At 45.1% G+C, this 19,885-nt stretch overlaps 1 protein-coding gene and 1 long non-coding RNA gene across 2 annotated transcripts in view; one reads left to right on the top strand and one right to left on the bottom strand.

The window, feature by feature from the left end:
- Nucleotides 1-2,538: 2,538 nt before the first annotated feature.
- LOC141984145 (uncharacterized) lies at nucleotides 2,539-19,133 on the top strand. Its single transcript, XR_012638665.1, has 3 exons — nucleotides 2,539-2,596; nucleotides 16,390-16,419; nucleotides 18,990-19,133. It is a non-coding gene; the product is annotated as an uncharacterized LOC141984145 (long non-coding RNA).
- Nucleotides 15,671-19,885, bottom strand: part of PLB1 (phospholipase B1) — a 117,296-nt gene continuing 113,081 nt past the window's right edge. The window contains exons 58-59 of the mRNA XM_074947088.1: nucleotides 17,360-17,434; nucleotides 15,671-16,844 (exon numbers count right to left, since the gene is read on the bottom strand). Coding sequence (XP_074803189.1) covers nucleotides 16,623-16,844; nucleotides 17,360-17,434 — 297 coding nt within the window. The 3' untranslated portion in view covers nucleotides 15,671-16,622. The remainder of the gene's footprint in view (nucleotides 16,845-17,359; nucleotides 17,435-19,885) is intronic.

Below are 19,885 nucleotides of genomic sequence, written 5' to 3'. Positions count from 1 at the left end.
GCTTAGCAAACTAAAGAATCTGGTACTAACTCCCTAAATGTAAACTGAGCAACCCTGACGAAGAAAACTGCTGTAGAAAAGCAAATTCTCCTTTATATTTCCAACCTGTCATTAATTATACATACCAAATATACGTAAGACTTACAAATGTATTATCAACATATTTAATAACACTCAGCACTTATACTGGGCTTTAGATCCATACAACATTTTGGACACTGATGAGTTCATCCCCACAGCATCCCTGAGAAGGAGGGAGGGAGACAAGTACAGTAAATATTATCCCTATTTTGCAGATGCAGGAAGAAGACACAGAAGAAGCCAGTGTCAGAGCTGGGACAACAACTGAGCAGGAGTCAGTATGGCTCAGTGCATAGAGCACTGGGCTGGGACTCAAGAGACCTAAGTGCTATTCCTAGCTCTGCCACTGACCTGCTGTCTGAGCTTTGGCAAATCACTTCACCTCTGTGTGCTTCAGTTTCCCCATCTGTAAAATGGGGATATGACAGCTAACCTGCCTTTGAGATCTAGGGCTGAAGAGTGCTACAGAAAGGCCAAGCATTATTATTCCTGCCTTCTCATTAGTCCATTAAACGCCATTGTCTCTTGATTAGTATGTTGGCTGTGCTTCTCTTGCATAATATGGCCCAATAGAATGACTTCATATAGGCAAATATGAATACAACACATTTCTTAGCAACATGATGTAACATGGGTAGCATGCAAGGTTGGTTTGTTTGCTTTCTAAATATTTATTTAATATCTCTTTAGCCATAATGACTTTGGTTTTGTCCGCAATGTACAAGCAGAGCAGGACATCAATATTCCATGCTTTCAGGGACAGAAGCACATAAGTTAAACGGTGCGTGTTTCAAATGATAAGTCGTTCGTTAAAAAACACTGCAGGCAGCGGCTAAAGGCTTCTTCCAGAAGAAAAAACAAGAACATAGTATTCAAAGGTTAACTGGCAAAATAGTACAAACGTTATGCTGCAGTGAGGGCGCATGCTTTAGGAATATACCAGGCAAATCTGTTTTACATTCCTGCAATAAATTCAAATAAACTCATAAAGGACCCAATTTGTCCCCAGTGTAATCCCATCAATTAATGTGCCCAAATACGCAGCAAACAAAATCCTTAAATGTGGCCCAATCTTACAGTCCTTACTCAAGCTGTCCATACTCACATGATTGATTCCATTCTCTTCAATGAAACCATTCACATGAGACCAACTCATGTGAGTAAGAGTTGCAGGTTCAGGACCGGGGTGTTTGATGTATGTGCAACATGTAACAAATAAAAAGAGTCTGATCTTGCCCTCACTGATGTCATATTACTGTCAGTACAGTTGTAGCTACAAATGTATTATGGACGCATCACTTGTTATACAGACTTTTTCTCTTAATTTTAATGAAAAATGAAGGAATTTAAATCTCACTGTAACACATTTAATCACCAAATACAACAGTTACTCAGCAGAGCCACACTCAATTACCTATACAATTATATTAAATGAATCAATAAAAGAAAAGGAGTACTTGTGGCACCTTAGAGACTAACCCATTTATTTGAGCATAAGCTTTCGTGAGCTACAGCTCACTTCGTCGTATGCATCCGATGAAGTGAGCTGTAGCTCACGAAAGCTTATGCTCAAATAAATGGGTTAGTCTCTAAGGTGCCACAAGTCCTCCTTTTCTTTTTGCGAATACAGACTAACACGGCTGTTACTCTGAAATGAATCAATGTTTTTCCTATTCTACACACTTGTAAAAATCACTCCTTTTCTGACATGTTTTCAGAGTCCTATAGCATAAGAAACACAATGCAGACTTCAGATTTTCCACATTTATTACCACTTTTCATGAGATTCCCCCCCACCCAGGGTAATTAAAAAAAAAAATCTACCATCAAAAAAAGGAAAGAGTTATTCCTGTTACTCAACACAGCTGTTTTCGCATATGCCAGGGAAAGCTGAGGGAGAAGGCAACAAGCTCTGAGGCTATAAGCAGAGACCCGTTCCCCAAACCTGCCTCCTGTAACTTGGGAAGTCCATGGGACGAAAGCTCCTCCACTGACCCTGCTGAACAGCTTGGAAAGCTCCCTTGGCCACTAGCCCCCCAGCCAGGTCATTGATACGTGCCATGGGGGTAAGTAACAGCCTTGTTGAACTGAAAGTGAGTGCATTACAGGGGGTATGGGGGCTTGATTTTGTAACGTGGCCCTGACCCAACAAAGCTCTTACGCATGAGTAGTCTCACTGACTTCAATACTGTTCAGGGGCCTGCGTTATGCAGGAAGTCAGACTACATGATCAAAAGGACATCTTCTGGTTTTAAACTCTAGGAATCTATGACTACTCTCGTGTTTAAGGTACTTTGCTTGATAAGTTCAGCGTCCTCAGCGAGCTGACGTGGTTGAGTATTGTGATGGTAGTGAGCTAATGCTTAGAGATTTCTATTGTGTTGTGTGTGAATGTCACTCTAACTTCTAATTTCCTTGCTTTTCAGTGTTTGCATTGTATTCAAGAAATACACCAGAGCAAACTCTTGGAGACACAGTCAGCTTGGAAAACTCACATTTTGGACTGGAAAAAAAGGTGTGTATGTACAAAAGGATTTGTTTCTATTTTTGGGTCCTTTATTTTTTACACTTTGAGAGCATTTATAGTCACTTTCACTGCTCCCCTTGCATCATCACACCATTAGTAATTTGCTTCATTTTTGAAAATACTATTATGAACATCAACAGGGGGAAAGGTAAACCTATACCATCTGTTTAAAATATAACTTTAAAAAGTATCAGAACAGATTATTTAAAGGGTGATTGATAAGAAACTAGAATTTTTAAAAATTAGTCCATTTCAATAAATGCAAGTTGATTGTGTCCCTTTTGAAAGTCACAGTTGGTTGTGCATTTTCTGCAGCAACATGGGGGTGAAGTTTTAGAAAGTGATGTGGGACAAAATTCATCCCTGCACCAGTGCTAAGTCTCGGGCAGAAAGAGAGAGAGAGTATAGGCAGCTTGTGTCGCCCTTGGTCTGGGACTGCCAGGGACAGGCTCAGTCCTCCAGTGTAGACTAAAGTAGCCTTTAGGGCTGCCTTACCTTGCAACCCTGCTGCCCCAGGGGCCATGGCAGCAGCACAGAATTTCCTGAGCATAAGAATGCCCCAGCCAATCCCTCTCCCACCTCCCCGACACACTCTCCTGCCTGCCCCAGACTGGCTCCTGTGCCAAGGCTTTCTCCAAGGTGGGAGGGGACAAAGCCAGTTCAGTAACTCTCACAGAAGGCCTCTTGGATATTCCCTGGGGGAATCTATGCGGGTACTTTGCAGACCCTTTGCAAATTGAATTTGTGGTCTCTGCCATGGGGTGCATTCAACTGACTTCAGTGGGGCAATTCATGATTGTAAGAATTCTGCTGGGTAGTAAGTATTTGCAGGATCAGGGCCTAGGTATAGAGGCTGGATCAAAGCCCCTTTGAAAATGGCATGTTAAACAGTCTATTGTGCAATTAAAATACATTTTCAGAACCATTATTTCTACAGCTCCTAAGGTACATGAAAGAGAGATTTGATGTTCAAAGGGCAGGTGTTCCCTCAAGCCTCTCAAAAGGGCTCAGAAAAATGATGGTGAGATGGACTCTGACTCAAGTCCTTGGATGTGAATACTTCCCCACAGTTCAGAAAGGCTGGATCTGGATCCAGATTCAAGCCTTACCACTCGTATCTGCCACGAGACAGGGGCAATGTTAAGGGAGCTCCAATCCCTTCAGATTACCTTGGTATATTGTACTGAATGGGCCTGATAATGACCTCACCCATGTAAATCAGGAGTAGGTCTACTAAAGTCAATGGAGTGACAACAGGGTAAAACCAATGAAAGTGAGATCAGAATCAGGCCCCAAGTCTTCAAACCTGGTATAATCCGAACAGGGATTTAGCTACTTCTCTGAGCTAGAGTGAGAGCCTGAAATCTTACACCAGTTTTAAACTCTAACCTAAATGCCTCTCTGACCATAATTGGTCACAGCTGGAATCCCTTTGTTCGGCTTCAGCTAGAAGAAAGTCTACAGTCTGTAACGCAAAACATATGTGAACTACAGCCCTTGCTGAGCAGCCACAGTCAGAGGGTTTTTTAAAATTTCTGACGTGGTGGCTTTTTGTGCAGCAGCAGAGTGGTTGGAGAAGTGCAGCTTCACCGTTCGCTCTTAGCCATTCAGACAAGAAGTAGTCTCTGCATATATAATGTAGGCTACCGGTGGTATGACCTTATACAGCAACAGGCCCGAGGACCATGTCAATAATGCAAAAAGAGATTGGGAAACTCAGACCCCGGGCCCAATCTGTGAAATAGGGCTTCCCCATGCATGAGTGAGGGTTGTAACGGCTTGTAAGGCATTTTTGAAGATGAGAAGCACTTTATGGGCTACGTTTTATTATAGCAGTGGCATTGGATAGCAGGGTATAGCTATGGGACTGTACAACAGGGCATAGAAATGCTGCTGCTTATTTCCAGCACAGCTACCTTACAACGGTGGAATAAAATAACACACCAGAGTGTCTGTGACATGCTTTTTGTGGTGGGATCCTCTACAGAAAGTCAAGTCTCACTCAGCTGCCCTTTACATACCGTTCCAATTAGAAAAGGTTGTGGAGGGATTAAGACTTTCAGGCTCTGTAGAGATGCCTATATGGACATTAGCTTCAGTTCTGGTTTCTCCTCATCTTTGTTTAATAAAGAAGAATAACAGCCTATTTAAATTCGGGGATGATGGGCAGAGCCCACTAGAACATCAGCAACAAAAGGCCCATTGGAAGGGGCCAAAGGATCCAGCAGATAAATGATTGCAGGGAACAAAAATGAAAAACAGAGACAGGAGTGTAGGTCACTGTGTCAAAACAAGGGATCCAGACGGGGACTTGAGCAGAGAACCCTGGACAACACCTACTGCCCTGAGAAGTAATCTAAGGAGTCAGTGGATGCTGCCCAGAGGAACTTTGCCCCAATATGTGCACAAACGAGGGATTGGCAAAAGGCCCCAGAGTTGCGAAGAAACCCCTCCCCCACATCCAACTTCCTCCTCCTGAACAGATGGATGGCCACCTTGACCAGTGCCAGGAGGTGGCTGATGGGGCGATCTCAGGACTTTCTGAGGCCATGGATAGGGAATGCACAGAAGAAGAGGTGCAGGAAAGAGTGAAGCCAGCTGTATCCACAGAACAGGTACAGCATAGGTAATTTTCCCTTGCACTGCTCTAGCCCTGTTGCCTGTTCACTCATCTCCCCAGAAGTTCAGGGAAGTGGGAGCCGACTGAGGTGGGGAATCTTGCCTGAATAAGACATTTCAACTGCTCACCTTCAACTTCTGGTCACTGACTTCCTTCCTTGATGATCAAAGAAATTTGGAGGGAAGGGCGCATGAGAGAAATACCCCAAATTGTGGATTTCAATGAGTTGGGAGCTTTGGGAAGGAGAACCAATCACAAACCGGTGCTCCCCGCCCCAAATAAAAATGTTTCTGCCCCTCATGGCTGTGGAGAAAAGCTTGAACACGTGAACACCAAAGGCTCCAATACCAGAAGGTAAATAAGAAAAATCCAAATAGTTTTATTATTAATTTTAAATCTCATGATTCTGGGGGGGCCTGACTCAGGATTTTTGGATACCTGATTTTGGCAATACTGCAGCTGATTGCTGCTGGCAGCTTGCCTGGGCTAGATTTCTTCATTTGGGAATGAGACTGAGGGGGCTGAGAAGGGAAGTCTGTGCTGGCAAGGAGTGAAGGGAAGAGGAGGTGGTGACTGAGCTGTGCAAAACAATCTTTTTGAGGGATCCCAACGTTTTTCATTTTTGGGGTGGGAGGGGGAAGATTGGGGTGGATCCTACCTGAACCTTAAATCCCCCTGAGGCTTTGTGAGCTCTCTCACACATGCCCTGGCGTCGTCTGCAGGCATTTGTGAAGCGCATCGCTCGCTGAGCTATTTTTAAAAAGCCTCACAAGGCTCATAGCCACCTCCAGGCCTCGTGAGAAGAGACGTATGAGCAGCCAGATGCAGAGGGCCTGAGGAAGTTAGGAAGGTAGCTGCCACAAATCCACTTCTAATCCTCCTTTAATTGCACTGGTGAGCAAAGCATTAAAGCTGAGGCAGTGCCATGCTGAAGTGGGCCACAGCAGCCATAAAGGCGGCAGCAGCAATGGATGATGCATAGCTGTGCAGTATGGGGAATACAGCGTAGACTGTAATTAGGAAACCACTTAACTGTGAAGCAGGCTGCCCATTAAAAGCAGCTGATGAGGCCAGCTGACTGCCTTTACACAGACACTAGCCTGCTAGTATTATTGATCTTTTTTTTTTTTTTCTGGGGTGCTTCTGAATGTTTGGGGTGAGGTAATCCACCAGCACCACGGAGACTGAAAATTTGCCTTTAAATTGCACCATTGAGATCTGCCCCAGCTTGTCCAGTACCACAGCCATTAAGCTAGCAAACAGTAGGGCAGTTTACCTGCAGGCACACCTCTGGGCAGACAGCCACGAGATGCTGGATGCATCATACACCTGCTTCCCAGGCGCTCTCTCACTGCACTGGGGAAATGTAAAAACTAAAAACATTTTGAAATGTTGTAAAGGAAAGAGTCTGGACTAAATTTAAATAGAAAACTATATAACAACAGCATCACAAGTTCTTCTACTGCAGACTTCATGCAAGGATCTCAAACTGCTTTACAAACATGAATGAACTAAGCCTTTTCACCCCAGCACCATGAAGTATATAAGTGTTTTAGCCCAATTTCACAGATGGGGAAACTGAGGCAGAGAGCTGTTACGTTACTTAGGAACAGATCTCAGGTCCAATGACTCTCAGCCCTCCTGCTACCTTCATGTCTCATTAAGCTTTATTAAGCCATCTAGTCCATCCACCTCCTGGCCAACACAGGAGTGTACCCTGCACTGTATTACTTAGTGCTTTTCGTTTGTCCAGACACTAAAGTGACTGATCCAGCAGCTCACCTCTGAGGTTGGTCTCTCAGAGCAGGCTGAGGATGTATTGGCAGAGCCTATGTGGTAGGCGCTTGCCCTACATGCTGTACCAGCTCTGTGCATAAAAAAAGAGGATTTCAGTCTCCAGGGCTGCCAGGCTAGCACCTCACAAAAGCACTAACAAAGTCGCAACTTTGTTGTTGTTTTTAAAGCAATTAAGAAAACAAACCCTCCCTCCCAGCCTTTCTGTACCAAGAATTGCTGGGGAAGGCTAGAGCGGGAGAACCATTCCTCCTGTGCTGATTAAAGTGCCACTTCATAGGAGCTGACATCAGCCATTTCAGAGAGGCAGAGAGAGCTGCTCATTTGTCCTCTCCTTGTTTGTGTTCCATCTGGATGGGCTCCAAGGGGTGGGGGGAAGGGGGAGGAAGCTAATGCATTTCGAATAGGTTTCTGGACTCCTCTGGCTTTATACAGGGAAAGATTCCAGAGTGACCTAACTTTCAATTACCCAGTTCAATTAAAAAAAGAAACCAAAGGCCGCTTCTGCTAGCAGCCAAGCTAAACTATAATTAGAATGTAATAATGAAGGGGAGTGTGGTAAGGCTCCAAAGATGATTGCATGAAAGGACACTGGTGCATAACGCAAGCTTAGGACTCAATAATTGATAGAGGCAGGCATAACTCCAGTCACTCAGATCCAATGGTGCTGGAACTAGTTGCACCCCCGGCTTGAAGTAGTGCTAACAAACACCAAATACGTGGTTTCTATCATCAGCATCCCCACTGTAAAAATTGTTCCAGGGCACTTGCCTGGATCCCCTCCATCTCAGGAGTGCTTTCCTTTAAAGTCTGATCTAACACAATAAAAGCCTTTGATGTATCAGGTTTCCACCAAACACACTGCAGCAGGGGGGTTAGAGAAAACACAGGAGCAATTCCCTGACTGAGCCTCTGTTCTCAGGTCAAAGGCTAGGCAGGGTGAGCATTATGGTAACAATTAAAGCAGATCTCCCTTCCTCTGAACAGACCAGCAACCAGAATGCCTCATACTTTCCTACTTCCATAATGCAGGATTATGGGCTGAGGATGGCCCTGCTAACTAAGTCACGTGGGGTGGCTTGTCAGAAAATGGGAGCCCTGAGATTAGATGCTCCCTGATGAGACAGGCAGCTGGGACTCAGCCTTATATGGAAAGGCATCTTTATTTGTTCTGGGCTGCAGCTGAGACACACTGTGAAATGTTTGGCCAGTAACACCGTTTCACACACCCACATACTGTAAGGTTTCAGAGCAGCAGCCATGTTGGTCTGTAGCCGCAAAAAGAACAGGAGTACTTGTGGCACCTTAGAGACTAACTCATTTATTAGAGTATAAGCTTTCGTGGGCTACAGCCCACTGCATCGGATGTATAGAATGGAACATATAGTAAGAATACATATATATATATATATATACACATACAGAGAAGGTGGAAGTTGCCATACAAACCGTAAGAGGCTAATTAATTAAGATGAGCTATTATCAGCGGGAGAAAAAAACTTTTGTAGTACTAGTCAAGATGGCCCATTTAGACAGTTGACAAGAAGGTGTGAGGATACTTAACACAGGGAAATAGATTCAATATGTGTAATGACCCAGCCACTCCCAGTCTCTATTCTTACATTTTGTATGGCAACTTCCACGTTCTCTGTATGTATATATAGCTTCTTACTGTATGTTCCATTCTATGCATCCGGTGAAGTGGGCTGTAGCCCACGAAAGCTTATGCTCTAATAAATTTGTTAGTCTCTAAGGTGCCACAAGTACTCCTGTTCTTTTCCCACATACTGTAAATGACATAGTGATTACACTGTGGGGCTTTTGCTGGGGACGGTTAAATATAATTTAGATTTGGAAACATACGTGATCTGCGATGCAGCAACAGGAACCTGGGTGGAAGTAGGGAAATTGGTTCTGTGAAAGGGCAATACCCCTACCACAGCTAATCCATGTGTCTTTCATACCTCAGAGCCCTGAACCTGCCTCCTCTTTCCAAAATTAGATTGACATGAATGCCAACATTTGGCACAGGTCTTTGCTCAGACTAGGATCCCTGCTTTGTCACTGATTAAAACGAAGGCCCTGGACAGAAATTTGGAGCATTCAGAGGTGGAACTGGTTGACTTTAATGAATTAAGCTAACACCACTTCCATCCACACACTCAAAAAGGAAAGACAAGTGCTCCCACAATACTGGGAAATAATGAATAGAGTGGCTTAGCTAAGTGCAGCACTAAGAACCATGCGATATGCCCCTCAGAAGTCTTTGTGCACCCCACAAGTGAGTGTAACACCAATGAGGATACAAGTCATTACAGCCTAGCATGAGTGAGAGTTGCTAACACAAACAAAGTCACCCAACTATAAATCACTCAAGTTAACTCTGCAGTGAGGATGCACCCAAAGCGCTTTGCACACTGGAATGAAATTAAAAGCTGTTCTGAAAATGGAATTTTCATCTGAGGGGAAACGTTAACAATTCAAAATAATTTTCCATTTCAAAGCAGCACAGAAAGTCAAAAGATCAGTGTCAACTTGGCAATATCAAAACCTTTTAAAAACATATTTTCAGTCAAAACAAAGAGAGTCAGCACATCAGGACATTTTGCACGTCTAAACAAGTTTTGTTCCAAAGATAATTTTTGAAGTGACATTTTGAAATGACTTGGTTCATTTTGACTCTCCCTACTGGAAAACTGAAAAAAAAAAAAAAATACAAAGTGACATTTTCCAATAGGAAATTTCAGGATCAACAAAACCACATTTTCCACCAGCAACGTTTTTTCCTGTAACATTTTCATCCCACTCTAGCCTCACAGTGAGACCTAGGCGCAGACCCTACTAGTGCCTGGTCCCCAGTTCTTTGGTCTAAACACCAGTCCACACTCCCTCCAGCACTGAGTAAGCCCCATGAGGATGCCATTTGCAGCTTTGCCTTCTGGCTGACAGGAGGCTGATGCTGGCTAAGTAACTGCTGGGGTGTGGGTAAAGCAAGTGGGAGCATGACAAGCAGCCACTGAATGTCTCTGCGCCTCTCCTCTCCACCCTGTAATAATTGTAATTAGGCTGGACCTCTTCCAAAGCATTGCTGAGTGCTGAATGCTCCCTCCCAGGGAATGTGACATCAGCACTGCCCTGATTCTCAGTCATGTGCAAGCTTCATAGAGTGCAGCTTCCTGCTTCCGTCTCTACTGCTGCTGACTAGGGATGTTCTGTTGTATTTACATTAACCAGCTAAGAGAAAAATATGCTTAAAACTGGTATCTTGCCTGGTTTATTCACGCAAGTTGTGCATTAGTTACTCAGCAGGAAGTTGGGCTGTGTGCACATGTGGAACCAGGCCTGCTGGGGGGGGGTGTCTAGTTTCTGCTCTGCCACTGACTCACTGTGTAATCTTGGGCAAGTCACTTCACCTCTTTGAGCTTACATTTCATCACTGGGAAAATGAATGTCACAATACTAACTCAGAGGGGTGTTGGGATGCATAATTACAATCATTAGCATTTGCAAAGTGCTTTGGGATCCTCAGACAACGGCCTTATTGAAAAGCTGGGTATGTCATTGTTGAGCATAAACAAGTGGCAGCTCCGGGAATGCGACTTGGCTACGTGTTCTAATTAGCAGACTGCTGTATTTATGTACTTTGCAAGACAGATTATTGGCAGCTACACAGAGGAAGCAGCTTAAGCTGGCGAAGAGGTGAACGGGTTGTTCAATTGGTGCAGCAAGAGCAGCAGAAACCGTTCAGCCCATGCCATAGGGAAAGTGTGAGGAGACACGCACTTGCGTGTGTGTCTGAGAGAGAGAGACAGACAGATAGCCATGGTTCATAGCTAAGGCTAAGATTCTGTCACGCATATTTTATTAAAAATCACGGGCAGGTCACGGGCAATTAGGGTGACCAGACGTCCCGATATTTAGTTGTTTGTCCTGCGTCCTGACCAATGTATGGCATTTGTCCCGATAGTTTGCTTCAGCGGGACTCCGGCTTTTTTTTTTTTTTTTTTTTTGCTTGGAGCGGCAAAAACCTAGAGCCGGCCCTCTTGGGGGGTGGGGGAGGGGAGCCTGTGGCTGCCCCCCCATATGTCCCGATATTTTGTTCTTGACATCTGGTCACCCTACAGGCAATAAAGAAAAATTCATGGAAGCCCGTGACCTGTCCGTGACTTATACTAAAAATATGTGTGACAGAATGGGGAGCTGCAGGCTCTGTACATCACCCAGGGGGGACTGGCTTGGAGGTGCAGGGTTCCCCCACCACCCGCAATGGCTCCAAGCTCAGGGCTCTGAGCTCTGGGGCACCCTGGCTGCCACCGGCAGCTCCAAGCTCCGTGCTGCCCACGGAGGCGCCGAGCTCCGTGCTGCCCGCGGAGGCTCTGTGCTCTGGGGTGCTCGCGGAGGCTCCAAGCCCCAGGGCACCTCAGATGCCTGTGGCGGCTCCGAGCTCCAGGCACCACTGCCTCTGCCCTGGCTGGGAGCTGCCTGCGGGTCAACCCTGCCTCCCTCTGAGGCTGGGAGCTCAGGCCCCTGCAGTTCCCAGCTGCCAGGGGAGGTGGGGGACCCTGCAGCTCTCAGGTGCTGGGGGCTCAAGTCACGGAGGTCTCTGGAAGCGTGACTTCCATGACAAAATCATAGCCTATTTATAGCACTCATGTGTGCATGTGAAAGTGAGATGGTTCCTAGGCTGTTAAGCCTTTGGCCCAATCATGCTAATCCCGTGCCTTCCACCTGGAAGGACATGGCAGCTGCTCTCCTGGGGACAGGAGGGAGGAGGTAAAATCGGCTTAATGTGTTTGGTAACATTTTGAGTAGGATTAAGGAGACCATGTACAGGGCCAACCTTGAGCGTTCCAGGTCTTCAAGCTACCATAGGACCCTCAAACAAGTGGGGTCTCTTATCTCCATGTGGGAGGGAGTCTGGTGGCAGTTTCTCCCTCTCCAGCAGCAGGTTGGGAGGCAAACAGAGTGCTGAACCGTGAATTGCTGCAGTATTTGCTCTGGCCCACTACACCTCCAAGTGCAAATCCCCAAATAGACACTTGCCTCGTTTGCCTCAGAGCTTGGCCATGGCCATGTAATCCATCTAGGTGTGTCCATATCGAATTTGGCAGCTCAGTGTGTAAGCATTTCTTCCTCTAGTGGCTGGTTCCAGCAAAGAGAAAGCCAGCTCATTGTTCACACCTAATAGTTACTCTTTTTGCTCAAGTGTTAGGGGCTTATGGTGGGTTTGATCCTTGCTGATGGCTGTTTGCCCTCTTGCTCATTCCCAATTTTTCCCTCCCACCCTGTTTTAGGGTCTCCATTGTGCCTCTTGGTGGATTCAGGGGGAACTAGGGCTAAAATTTTGCTGATTTAAAATCCCCCTGAAGTTTCAGGTAGATAGATTTTTCCTTTGCTTCTTATCCTGCACTGTGGTGTCTTTTGTCTGTGAGATGTTAAACAGCTGCCATATTCCAGTGCCAAGGTAGCTGCATTTCAATGATGTACAATCATTTCAGCAGTTCCTATATATAGTTTGTGCATCAGTGTATTGTTAACATTTATAAAGTGCTGTGAGATCCTCAAATAAAAAGCACTAGAGGAAAAAGTGTGTCAGATGCCTAGTGAATCAAGATATGCATTACACAGACAAAAGATGGCATGACATCTGGTACCCATGAAAATTAAGCGGTGATGAAGGCTTAGTTGCTGACATTGCTATGCACCTTCCTTTCACGTGCAGGGCTGACACAGCCTCATCTTTTGCAGCCCTTTGAAGCTCCTCTCAGTTCCCTGGATCATCACAATTCATACTTGTGACAGGAGTAGTTTTAATGTGGGATGGTGCTTGTACTTTTATCACCTTGTCCCAAGAACTCACTATTTCCCTTAGGTAACCTACAAATCACCCTCTGGAAAGGGTTTCATCCAGGCTCGGCTGCTGCTAAAACCCAAAACTCGCTTTGGCTTCAATGAGCGTAGGCAGGAACAGACTCAACGCAGGAAAGGCTGAAAACGAGCAACTGCTGAAAATGTGCTATCCTACAAAGGCTTTTAAATCCTGATTACACAGCTGTGAAAATCTACATATATCCATGTCTGAATGATGTGATTCCCAAGCCCCCTATCTCCAAAGGAGTCCTGTTTCACCTCAGGCCTCTGGCCAAACTTTTCCCCAAAAGTTGCACAAAACCCTCTCAGATTTCCCAGTCTACAACAATGTGCTTCTCACAACCCTTTATCCATTTCAGGTAGGCCATTTATCAGCCATTAGAAGGTGGTAACTTTTAGTCACTATCTACACGGATCCAGTGATCTGGAAGTGAGAGGGCCACATCCACTACTAATCCCCGGTGCCCTTATAAATTCAGCTATTTTAAATCTTCTCCCTTCCTTTTGTGTTTTGCCCAACTTAAATGAGTACCTGCTTTGGACTCTGGGCCAAATTTATCCCTAATGTTACTCCACTGAACCATCTGATCATATATAGCAAAATGTCGGCTATTATAGCAGAACAGACAGACCTCAGAGTCTAGAATCCCTAAGTTCCCTTCCCACCTCTGCCATTGACTATAAATTATAATATTTATAATATGTTATAAATATTAATTAGACCTCACAACTTTCCTTTATAAATAGTATTATCTCCATTTTGGAGATGGGACTACTCCTCAAGGCTAGCCAGCATCCTAGAAGTCAACAGCACTCAACAACCCTACACAAAAGTTCAGGACAGGAAATGACAAATGCTATATCCAATTGAACTGCACAGACAATTTAAGTTAGCAGAAAATAATAATTACCCACATTGGAATTTGATATAGACAGCAAAGTTCATGCCCCTAAAAAGTGTCCTGGGATCTTTACTACACACAAGCAGTCAGCACCGGGATGTTAAGGGCCCTCCAAAGGGAATGAATCTGTAAAATTTGTCCTTCATAAGATTACAATTCAAAATGCACTGTAAATGAGGAAATACGTTTCAGTGGCTTGATGGGTCAGAAATAACTAAAATTTCATTCATTTCTGGTGGGTCCATTTAGAAACTCAGACGTCCGTCCAAAGTCTCTCATCCTACTTTGCTTCACTAGGCCAGTCTGTCTACTTAGCTGATCCAATGAGGTAAAAGCTAAAGGGTAATCTAAACACATGGACCATTATTAAAGGAAAAATGAAGGAGATGTGGTAAATGGAGAAATGTCACAAGCAGAGATTATACCCTAAGTCACTGTGGGTAAACTATGGCCCGCAGGCCAGCATTTTAAGCCAGCCCATGAGCTCTCATTGGGGAACAGGGTCGGGAGCCACACCATGCAGCTCAGCCCCTCTCCGGTGCTCGGGCCGGCTTGGTCCTGCTCCAGCGCTCCGGCCAGGATGCTGGGTTGGGGGCCACACCATGCGGCTCGGCCCCGCTCTGGTGCTCCAGCAGGGGTGCAGGGTCAGGGCTGCACCACACAGTTCCTGGAAGCCGTGGCATGGCGCTGCTCTGGCTCCTACATGCTCCAATGGCCTCCTCCAGTGCTCCAGTGGGAGCTGCAAGGATGGTGCCTGCGGATGGGGAAGCATGCAGAGCCACTTGGCCGCACCTCCATGTAGGAGCTGGAGAGGGGACATGCCATTGCTTCCGGGAGCCACTTGAGGTAAGCGCCGCTTGGTGCCTGCACCCCTGGGCCTCTCTCCAACTCCCTGCCCCAGCCCTGATCCCCCTCCAGCCCTCTGATCCCCTTGGTCCCAGCCCAGAGCACCCCCCTACACCCCAAACTCCTCATCTCCAACCCCACCCCAGAGCCTGCACCCCAAACAGAGCCCTCACCCCCTCCCGCACCCCAACCCCAATTTTGTGAGCATTCATGACCCGCCATACAATTTCTATTCCACAATGTGGCCCTTGGGCCAAAAAGTTTGCCCACCCCTGCCCTAAGTGCAGTCAGACTAAGAGCCAAACATGAACAATTTGTCATTCATTGCAGCTGACTGTTACCTCCGCTTAACAAGCACAGAGAGAATGCTCTGCGTTCATATTTGCAATGAAACAGTTTTGCACACGAAACAGCTGCAAACTGTATGAGCTTTGGGGTTTTTTAACTGTCAGTAGAGCTCTTCATTTACTTCAGTCCACATGGGAAATCTGCAAGAAGGTATTTCCACCAAAGAGAAACTAAGGGCCCCATTTTGTTCCCTGATCTAGCCCTGATAATGGACTAGACAGACTACTGGTGACCAAGCAAGAGGGTAGGGGTGATGTTGCATAGCACTGGTTGATCACTTACAATGTTTCTGTGTTTCGTGCAAGTGAGGCACAACTACTTCTAGTCTATATCTCAAATGCATTGATGCTTCCTGCTGCGAAGCTGCATAAACGGTTGTCAAAGAAGATGAAATTCCTAGCAAGGAGACTCACAAACACACAAATCTTATTCACAATAAGGAGCTTTGAGAGCAGACTAAAAGAAGGCGTTACTGGAGCTGTGATTCTGCAAACCTGATTATCCCAGTGTGTTTCATGTCCTATCTCCATCCCTGCAAAGATCACACAGGGATGAGATGGGAAAATCAGGGCATCTGTGTGTGTCTGGAAAAGTATCTTTTGGGTGAATGATGAACAGACTGAGTGTCCAAAGCTGCACAGCTTTTGCACTGGGAACCATTCCAGTTACACCTCACCCCCAGTATTCATGATTCCTAGCATGGGAACAATACATCCCTTGCAAAAACACAGCAAATTAAAGTGCTCTTTGGCTTCCATAAAATTAGAATTTCTTAATTAAAATGGATAACAGGAAATTACAGGGATGTCAGAAAACAAGGTCCCAGACAGTCTGTCTCAGTCATCTCCCTTATGTCAGAAAAGTACAAGACAGTGAAACAGGTGATCTTTGTAATGTCCACCGAAGATCTCCTCCATGTTCCTGATCTGAATCTCCGGACAACTTCAATAAAGAACAGACTGCAAAGATTCTGGGTTGGGGTTTGCGCATGTTGAAACAGGTCCTTTGAGAAAGGTTTAGTCAGTTCTATTTGGACCTTTAGCCAGGTTAAAATGATTGAATAAAGCTTCCTTTTTCTTAACACCGAGTCTTATTGTATTAACACGGGGGTCTCACTTGACTCCAACGAAAGATGTTGCTGCCTTTCTTTTTGAATGTATTACCTTACTGGGGGGAATGGTTAACAGTCCCTAACAATGATGCCCAACCATTATATTCAACCCAGTGTCCCTCACAAAACAGGTGGGGAGCATGAACTTCATAAGGCTACAGCATACATGAATAGTTTTCTCACTCCATGCGGGGAACTGGCATCCCGAGCAATTTCAGTCATACAGAGAATTAGTGCATCTCGAAGGAGGAAGACTTCATGCATTAAGAAATGTTTGTTTCCTTCCTAGGCATGGCCAATATGCAGCAGACACTGCCAGGTAAAGCAAACCTTGTACTGTCCTCTGTCATCATGGTGACTGGGTAGAGAATCATTGGCCAATACCTGTACCTCCATTTTTAAATTGGCAAGTTTGATTAGCTTAAAAAAAAAAGTTAGATATCAAAAGCTGCTCTTCCCCCTGTTCTCCCCATCACCTCAGTCCCAGTGGAGGAAGATGTAAGTTCTCCATATACATATGGTTTACAGAGCTGTTAAATTCACTTCTGTTGCTTTCTCTCTCCCATGCTGGTGTTTCTTGAGTCTTCTTGACATCAAAACCCCAATGAGTACAGAACCCGCCAGGACTCCACCTACTGCTGCCAAAATCACAGCCCAGTAAGGTACCGATGGGTCACCTGCCCCCAGTACTGGAGCTGTATTTTGCAATCCACTGTTTCTGGATGTGAAAAGAAATGGATTCTCCTAGAAAGGAAAGAGAGAGGATTTTACTGGCCACAAAACACTTCTGAGCAGCATTCAGTCTATATGTCACCCATCCCCTATTGAGACGGGACAGTCCTTATTTCTTTAGCAATAAAAATTGACCATTTCTCCATTCTGTCTGTTGTGAAAGCTCCCCTCCCTGAACAGATCTATATTCCCCCCGCCCCCAAGTGTTCCTTTTTATACATTTCAGATCACTGCAGCTTTGGCATTGCTTCTGAACCCAGTTATTGTAGATAACCAAATGCAAAAAATAAATCTGGTTGAAATGAGAGGTTCTCACTGGGACAATGATGCAGTTTTTCACTAAATCCCAATGAGCAGACCTTCCTGAAAACCTGTTTTTGTCAGAAAACCAGAGATGTTTTTGTGCTATTTAAACCCCTCCCCCCGCAAAATGCAATCTTTAATATGCTTGAATTATATTGCTGGCAAGAAGGAAAGGGAAAACAAAAGGGCCCCATGGGTGAGGCTATAGTGTGGTGTTTACTTACTGAGGTTGGACACTTGAGTTTGAATCTGTCATGGGAGAAGTTATTGTAGCTCTGCTTTTGACCAACTGGCTCCAGCTGAGGGAGAGAAGAGGGACAGCAAACCTAAAAGTGATGTTTTCCTCCAAAACTCTCCTGATTTGGTGGGTTATACTGTTCTATCAAATCACACACTCCTTTGCACCCTCACGGGGTTCTAGAATATGATGGGTCACAGGACAATTTTTCTGCCATTTTTCAAGTCCGGGACCAAAAGTATTAACTACTGTCCTATCTGTGGCAGATGTTAGTTACCTCATTCAATGCACTTCTGGAAGGTGCTCAGATACCAAGGGGATAGTAGTGGTATAGAATAGAATAGATCAATCTCTGCAGCCCTTACTCAGACAAGGAATTCACTGGGAATTTTGTTTACATAATGACTGCAGGCTTTGGTCCATAAAGAGAGGCAGAACTTTCTCTTGCAGCAGTTGCTGGAGAGAATAAAAACCAGCGCAGGGTGAATGTGCCACTCCCTTAAACCACCTAGTATTGCATCTATCAACCTCAAGTGATGAGAGAGGCGGGAGGGAAGAAAGTGCCAATTGCATGCTAGAGAGGCATAACATCATTATCGCTCCAGAGAGGAGACAGGGAAAGGGACTCCAGTAATAAGATTCAGATATGTTAATACTGGGAGTGCTTCCTGGCTCTATGGTATTGTGAAAAAGTAAAAGTAGAAACTGAAGGCAAGATGAGAGAGGTGAGCCAAGGAACATGTGAGGTGCAGGAAATAGTGCCTTATGTGTTAATAACAACAGCAGAGGAGAAAGCTACATGGACAAAAACCCTCCAGAGATGATGTGAAGCAAACCAATGAATTCAAAGATTTGCTGACTATCATGGAATTCTGCTGCTGGGTAAAGGCCAGCATCACACAGGAGTCTAAACCCTCTGGCTTGCCTACTGGTGCATGCTTTGGAGTGAGCACAGGTTATTTTTGCTGTGCCTTGGGGGAGGGCAGCAAGCATCCCGAGGGGAGTTCCCTGTAACCTACATGATGGGTGTTCTGTCTGTGGTCCCCTGGCTATCTGTACACCTGGTACTTCCTGTGCCAGGGTGGGAAGGAATCTGGCATGGAGTCAAGAACAAGGGCTGATCACATGTGGAGATTTTCAGCAAGCAGATCCATATCACACTTGTCACTCAGTGTGAAATTGGAGCTCCAGCATGCTAACCTGGGGCCTGATAGCAGCCCCAAGGCCCAGCCTATGTTACAGGTGTGCTCTGGGTGGGAGAGGCACAATTCCCATTGAGTTCCTCAGCATGCAGAGAGAGTGCACATGCTGAACGAACCCTCTGGATAGCAGCCTGCTCTCTGCCATGCCACTGGCCATCTCAGTGTGCTTGTGGAGGTGAGGTGAGCTAGGCTGTAGACCTGATAGACCAACGATTGGCAATGGCATGGTAACTTCTACATTAGTGAGACACAGTCAAATCAGTACCATTAGGAGTGAAAAGTTAGCTATTGTCTCACCCCTTACATATAGTATATTAACTTGGCTATATTTTGCAAATAGAAAAAAAGGACAGATAATAAAGTGGTAGATTGAACACTCCTGACATTTTCCCACTTGTTTTGGCCCTTCTTTAGCTGGAGAAAGACACCAATGTCAGGAAGCAGAATGATTTCCCTGGGGGACTTGATCTAGTGCACTGCCAGAGCCAGCAACTTCAGCCACTTGGAGAAAAAACTATGTTGTGTCTTCCAAAAACCGTTCCAAGGGCACCATAATATTTGAGGGTAAGGCCAGTCTTCTTGTACACTGTGGGATGGCAGGTACATTTGGGACCATTTGCTTGCTTTATTATGGACTGCCTGAACCTGTTTGTGCAAGATTTGTCACATGGTGATAAAATCAATTAGAACACACTAGCTATGGCGCAATATTATCTAGTAAACTATAACCATCAAAGTCTTACTCTTTCCAGCTCTGTGTACTATTAAGTTATTGAGTGATGTAGATTAAAGCACAGCTGGCATGCAATTTAAGAAAAGGAGTTAATGTGTAAGGTGTAATAGATTATGATGAGATCTGTCTGCTTCTTATATAGCCCTCATCCCCATCGGACTTTTCCATAAGGGTTACCCTTGTCCCCCTTCCTTCTTGACCTTCTATCAGCTGTCAGCCAGCCCTTCTAAGATGTTACTCTCTATGAGTAACAGGCAGGTGCAGGAGAGAGGCAACAGCTGCTTATTGTTGTTTCAACATCAATACCATGTTTTCCATTTCTAAAGTAGTTCCAAAGTTCATTTTCCTGATGGAAACACTGAAGAGAGCATAGTCTGTTTGTGTTCTCATAAACTAGTACTCAACTATTTTTAAACCCAACCCAGACCTACATTTTCTCCCTCCCCCAAGTCTTCAGTTGATTGGTTTAGTTTAGTTTTTCATTATTCCATAATCCTCTGGGGCTGGAGACTATAGGGGTTGAGTTTTATTTACGCAGGCCAATTATAAAACGAACATGTTCACAGTAACTAAGAGC

Source organism: Natator depressus, chromosome 3 (genome assembly GCF_965152275.1).
Source record: "Natator depressus isolate rNatDep1 chromosome 3, rNatDep2.hap1, whole genome shotgun sequence".
NCBI lineage: Eukaryota > Metazoa > Chordata > Testudines > Cheloniidae > Natator > Natator depressus.
The sequence above is the reverse complement of the archived record's forward strand: the minus strand, read 5'-3'. Positions and strand labels throughout refer to the sequence as shown.